The sequence below is a fragment of the Glandiceps talaboti genome, chromosome 6 (assembly GCF_964340395.1).
Source record: "Glandiceps talaboti chromosome 6, keGlaTala1.1, whole genome shotgun sequence".
Taxonomy (NCBI): domain Eukaryota; kingdom Metazoa; phylum Hemichordata; class Enteropneusta; family Spengelidae; genus Glandiceps; species Glandiceps talaboti.
In genome coordinates, this window is record NC_135554.1 from 23,762,688 (window position 1) to 23,769,501 (window position 6,814).

Consider the following 6,814-nt stretch of genomic DNA (forward strand, 5'->3'; position numbering starts at 1 on the left):
TGCAATGAACTATTCACACAGACCTGCAATAAACCACTCTCAGACCTGCAATGAACTACTAAAACAGACCTGCAATGAACTACTCAAACAGACCTGCAATGAACTACTCAAACAGACCTGCAATGAACTATTCACACAGACCTGCAATGAACTATTCACACAGACCTGCAATGAACTATTCACACAGACCTGCAATAAACCACTCTCAGACCTGCAATGAACTACTCAAACAGACCTGCAATGAACTACTCAAACAGACCTGCAATGAACTACTCACACAGACCTGCAATGAACTATTCACACAGACCTGCAATGAATTACTCACACAGACCTGCAATGAACTACTCAAACAGACCTGCAATGAACTACTCACACAGACCTGCAATGAATTACCCACAGACCTGCAATGAACTATTCACACAGACCTGCAATGAACTATTCACACAGACCTGCAATGAACTACTCAAACAGACCTGCAATGAACTACTCACACAGACCTGCAATGAACTACTCACACAGACCTGCAATAAACCACTCAGACCTGCAATGAACTACTCACACAGACCTGCAATGAACTACTCACAGACTTGTAATGAACTATTCACACAGACCTGAAATGAAACACTCTCAGACCTGCAATGAACTACTCACACAGACCTGCAATGAACTACTCACACAGACCTGCAATGAACTACTCAAACAGACCTGCAATGAACTACTCACACAGACCTGCAATGAACTACTCAAACAGACCTGCTATGAACTACTCACACAGACCTGCAATGAACTACTCACAGACCTGCATTACATATTGAAGACTTTATTCATAGAATAATTCACACAAACACAAAGTAAAAGCATGCTTACAAATTATAAAACAAAACAAAAAAAAACCATAAAGACCATCTTGGGGGTTCTTTCTCATGTTTCTAGGTAAAACATAAAGACCATCTTGGGGAGTTCTTTCTCATGTTTCTCATTGGCAATTATGCATCAGAATGTTCTGTTCATATTATATTTCATCCCAAAATAGCAAAGCTCACAACTGTGCAGTCACATGATTTCTTGAACATAAAATGATTGCATCTTCATTTGCATACTTGGTATGTAACAATGTATTCGGTATTACACTACCATGCAAATACCAACAGTATGCACAGGCACAGATGCAAGTAATCCCTGATATATATGTAGTGATAACTTGATTGACCTAAACATTCAAAAAAATTAATATCTTCTAAAGTCATATTTTGGGGAACAGTTTCATATCAAATCAAACTACCGTGATGCAAATGAGGTCAAAGTTCATGGCATTGACAATCGCCCCTTTGGTGTAAAGTTGTTTGAGAAACATATTCTGAAAATCAAAATTCACATTAAAAAAAGCCTACACTGAAAGGCAGTGTTGAGATTTCTTTCTTGTGTCAGTATTTCTTGTTTTTGATTTACTAAGTTTTTTAAGAAGGACAGAACATTCTTGTATCCTTAGGTCTGCTTTTGGTGGTTCTGCTTGAGTGGAGTCCTTTCGACAACTTCTCTTGTTCATTTTTATCCTTTCTGTCAATCCAACAAATACAGGTAGTAGATTCATACATGGGACGGGCTCAAGTGATGAATATTCATCAGTTACGGATGGGACATTTTCATTGGGTGTCAGTGAAGGGGTGGGTTTAGTGTCAGTGATATTCTGTACCGAGTCAGTATCCATGGAGACAGTGTGATTGAGTTGTTCTCTTGATTCAGCCTTGTGACTAGTTGTTGGGTCAACTTTAGTTGTACTCCTTTCAGTCTCATTTTGGAGAGTGTGAGTTTGTTCTTCAAATGCATAATTCTTTTGATAATTTTTGCTAGTACCTGGCATAATTGATGCATTGGGAACTTGGTTATCTGAAATAATATCATCTATAACATACACATTCTTAAGGTCAAAAAGGCCATCGCTAATATGAGTATTCTGTAATTCTGTAGCCAAATCTGGATTGACTTCGACATCAAACACATTACCCCATTCGTGGCAATTTAGTGGTGTGTTGAAATCATCACTGTCATCTTCCAAAGCATCCCATGTTTGTAATCTCTCCATCACCTGGGCAACGCAATCATCAAATCCCAAATCCTCATTTTCAGGTTCTTCGTCTTCCGACCCACTTCCTTGATCCATGGGGTTTGTATTTGATAAATTGTGTGTTGCACCTCGATGAGTGTTGTCATGATAAGTTATACTTCCAGGATTACTGTTCTGTGGTAAATGTACTTCACTTCCATCGTTCTTTACTTGTGGTGAATGTTTCACACAGCGTCGCTTAGCAACAGGGGATAATAACACCACATCATCAAAATCCATGCTGCGACATAAATGATAATATAATGAAATGAGAATACGAACAAATACTGCACTGCCTTGACACACATATTGTGAAACTAATATCACTAGCAATTGAAAATACTTGAAATATGGATGAAAATTTCATCATGAAGATTATCATGGAAAAACTGAAGATAGATTAACAAAGTAAATATTACAAACTGTAGATTTGGAAAGGTAAAGATCTGACCCAAATAAACAGCCAACTGACATCTCAGACAGATTTGATCCAAACAAACAAACAAACAAACAAACAAACAAACAGACAGACAGACAAACAAAGAACCAATTGACAATGGACTTCTTGGAAGACAAGTTTATATGCTGAAATAATTATCCAGTATGAATAAGGATCATTATTATGTTAAATTCATTTCAAATTACACATGATTACGAATTTCTAAAACAACAGTCTTTGTTGTTTCATATGATTTGTTCATTCTCTGCATTTATGGACTCATTATGATAGAGTGGTTAGTATCTCCAGGTTGCAGATGTTGTTGTCATTTGTTTCTGAATTGCAAAATGGTTTATCCCTGGGCAATATTTGAACCATGACTATACCTAAGTCAACCAGGCTGTATAATTGGGCACCTGGTAGGATAGAGGTTGCAATGTGAATGATTTAATCCTATGCACTACAGAGGCTGCAATGGACTGTATGCGCCATAGAGAAAGCACAATGGCTGTTATGAAACTATAGATCCATGCCAAGGGTTATAATTATTAGCATCTGGAGCTCTTCAGAGGACAGCCATGTTATAAATTACTTTATTATTTATTATTATTATTATTATCATAATTTTGTTAACTTACCTTGTAGGTGAAGAGACTGGTGCAAACTGAGATATAAATTCCCCCACATCTGGCATATCATTGGTGATTGCATCTACAGCCATATAATTATCTTCTCTCTTTGCATATTTCTGATGTGACGGTGTCTGTACATGCATGTTGAGATCATTGTAACGAACCTGGCAACATTCACAATAACCCTCCTGTCTGCTATCATCATGAATCTCTGTACCAGGTGCTGTCTTTGAAACGTCCTCCCTGTCAACACAACGACGATGTGAACGCCTTCTATGTTTCTGTTTGGTGATGGAAAGGGAAGGCCATCGCTTCTTAACAAACTGACGAAAAGATGGTCGATAGAGACTGAAAAAAATAGAAAGTTAAAAATTGCTAACGATATTATCTCATATATAATGATGAACTACTATTGGTGCATATATATGAAAAACAAATGTGAAACAACATTGACAAAGTCTGTGTTTATAACTCAATACATTGCAAAAGATTAACAAATGTGTAAAATCTTTGTTATTGTACGTACAATAACAAACTTTTTACACATTCTTTAGCTTTTGAAATACAGAATTTGTAGGGTGAGATCAAAGATGTGCCGCAATTGTGTGCGTCATTACTGATAACTTCAATCATAACAAATTTTCAAATTTGGCACCTCTTACAGTTACCAAGGTTTGTTGTCTCTAATACATCACACTGTACATCTAGCCATGATGATATCTACCAATAGACAGGGTTTATTTGCGCTTGTTCGGTGGCACTATCAAAGTAAACTGTAATTCAACTTTGCCGCTGAGTAGGCAATGTTGTGACTACTGTAGCTAAATTTACGTCAATGTATCAGGGCAAGTTCAGTAATGTATCTATATGTTGCAGTACTTCATCGTTCATACTTCGATTGGAAGCATTGTACTGTCAAGTTCTTGTAGTGTGGGCTGCTGAGCTACTGCAGTTAATAATGAACACATTATAATTCTCACCAGTCGTCATCTTCAACTTTGATGTAAGCTCCTCTCAGTACTGTTATCTTTGCTTTCTTTGCAATACTAATCCAACTCTTCAAAACGTCCAGGGTTACAATTTTAACACCCCAAGCTTTAGCATTTGACAGAACGTCCGTAGAACCCTGGCACCGACTATGAACAGCTTTCTGTAACAACAACTTTCCACGAGTCATGGATGAATAGGAGGGTGTCTCTGAACTTGGACTTGGTGATGTCTTTGGACTCCAATCTGGGTTTGCTGTGGGTGAAGAACTTGTTGTTGATGTTTCCTTGGTGACATGGCGATCAATAACGACATATGAGACTGATTTACTAAGGAAACTCTCCACTATCTGTAAATGAGAGAAGATGACATACAGGGAGAGTGTTAAACTTATTTATGTACAAGCGCATATCATACACATTTTTGAAACAGGAAGTATAATATTTCTATGTGTTGATAGTGTGCAATGTGTATAACCCCCCCCCCCCCCATCAACCATTATCCATATTTTTTTCATCAAAACTTATTTTTGAGTCAATGAAATCAAACTACAGCAGAATTTATAATCACTTTCCATTCCAATAATCAAACATGCTTGATTGATGAGAGCTACATTCAACCAAGAAACACAAACAAAAAACCTCTAGGCTAGGCATAGGGTTACTCAAATTTTCACAATTCCTCCAAACCCCCCCCCCCTCTAGAATAATGACAGCTACCTAAATGTCACTACACTCAGTACAAATAACCTCTGTCCAATTTAGTGTCAGTAACAATCCACAATGAGTGTGTTTTTTTAATTAGATTTTTACAGGACAGTAAATTATAGTTACTTGGGAATATTGAATTAAAAATAGATGCAAGATTTCCACAAAGAATTAGTTTTATTACATGTATTTAATTTCCTTTTATGTAATAGCATGGAAATGATAACACCTGAAAATTTGAATACAGAGAAACATGATTTATATTTTTAAAATGGAGGTAAATAATGATATAAAAATCGGAACATACCCCACCAAGTTCTTTGATATCTGTTTCTATGGTTCCAATCTCCTTGAAAGAGCATTTGAAATTCAGGTAGAAAGATTTACCAGATAATGGTTTATTGTCGAAAGATAACTTCCGTCTTCCTTTCGAAGGTGTCCCTGGTGTACCTATGACATTACACAACAAAACAAAAATGTGTATTATAATGCTAAGACATCTACCAAAATGTTCAGCTAAAATACACTGCATATCATCAACGACTGGTCTAGAGGATTCGTGGCTTTGAGTCTGATGATTTCCACCGTTTCCTTCCTTATTCCTCCATTCCACTAGACGGGGGAGAACATCCTCAGACTCGGGATGGATAGCCTCTAGAATACCGAATGACTGAATCAAAAGACGACAAGGGTCGATGGACTCGCCAATCATCTGAACACTTTTGTCCTGGGTGCGGGGGGGGGGGGTATATTTTAAGACAGATCTCAATTCTGACTGTTGCAGACAGGGCCATTGATGGCTACTGTCAATGTCATTCAGAAAATGAATGGGCAATTTACTATTGTATCTTGACTATGGTACGTACTACTATTCCGTGAGCTTCCGTATTATCACCATTTACTATCTCAATACCGTTGACGCCACACACACATGGATCCCGGTATAGATAACTGTTTATAGCTTATAAGAACGTACGATTTTTATTCATACCACATACTTACATTTCAATCTTGTAGATTCATTTCCTGGAGGGGCCATACTTGTCAGACTCGACTCACAGACAGCAACAACCAAACTAGCGTGGTACTTCAGTGCACCACGGGCAGCACCATCTCATCATGTACATATATCATGCTCTCCTTGACCGAAAGATTGCTACATACTATGGGTACATTGTCATCGTTATCAGGGCATATATAGTAAAATATGTCTTGCTATCCAGTTGGACGATTGTCGGTTCTTTAACACAGGGCTTCCTCGGCCTCAGAGTTCAGCGCTGTGGCCACGTTCGAACTGCAAACAGAAAACCTTTTGATTTTTTGTTATTTGCATAACAAAGGATTGGCCCTTGTGTACACTTCACATCGTTCGCGTTCGTTCATCTCTCTTTTTGATATGCATAGACACGAGCCTTACTATCGACACCAAGGTGTGCAAATGCAACAATTACTATGACATTCAGCGTGGTTTGAATGCTATAGATGTGGTCATTGTATTCTATAAAGATTATTTATTCCATAAGGGAGCCGTCATTATTTATGACGGGGGGGGGTCGGAAGGGGAAAAAATGCTCAGCCCCGCGGCTACAAGAGGGTATTCAAAACTGGGGAGTGAAGGGAGGGGGGGGGGGGGGCTATTCAAAAATTTTGCTAACACACTGAAGTATAGAACACACTTATATATACACAATTATGCAAGTTAACATCATTTTATTAACAGTGTTTCTTGTGATAGAATTTTTTCAGTGCATATTGCATATGCATAGCCCCTATGAAAATGCATACACATTCGACATATACATGTAGTTTCTGAAGTCAATACAGTGGAACATAGCAATCTGTAACATAAATTGATCAAACCAATATACTAGTATATTGAGTTCTGTTACATGAAATAAAGAATTGCTTGATAAAGTAGTAAGGAATAACCTGGTTAAAGAAATAA

The 6,814-nt window shown here is 37.6% G+C and overlaps 1 protein-coding gene across 1 annotated transcript; it reads right to left on the reverse strand.

Annotated features, from left to right (window-relative positions):
• Positions 1–1,337: 1,337 nt before the first annotated feature.
• On the reverse strand, positions 1,338–5,908 carry LOC144436987 (uncharacterized). Its single transcript, XM_078125854.1, has 5 exons — positions 5,872–5,908; positions 5,177–5,319; positions 4,156–4,511; positions 3,182–3,523; positions 1,338–2,345 (listed from the first exon to the last, which is right to left on the reverse strand). Exons 1-5 carry the CDS (start codon positions 5,906–5,908, stop codon positions 1,388–1,390), a joined length of 1,836 nt encoding a protein of 611 aa, XP_077981980.1. The 3' UTR covers positions 1,338–1,387.
• Between the last annotated feature and the right edge of the window lie 906 nt (positions 5,909–6,814).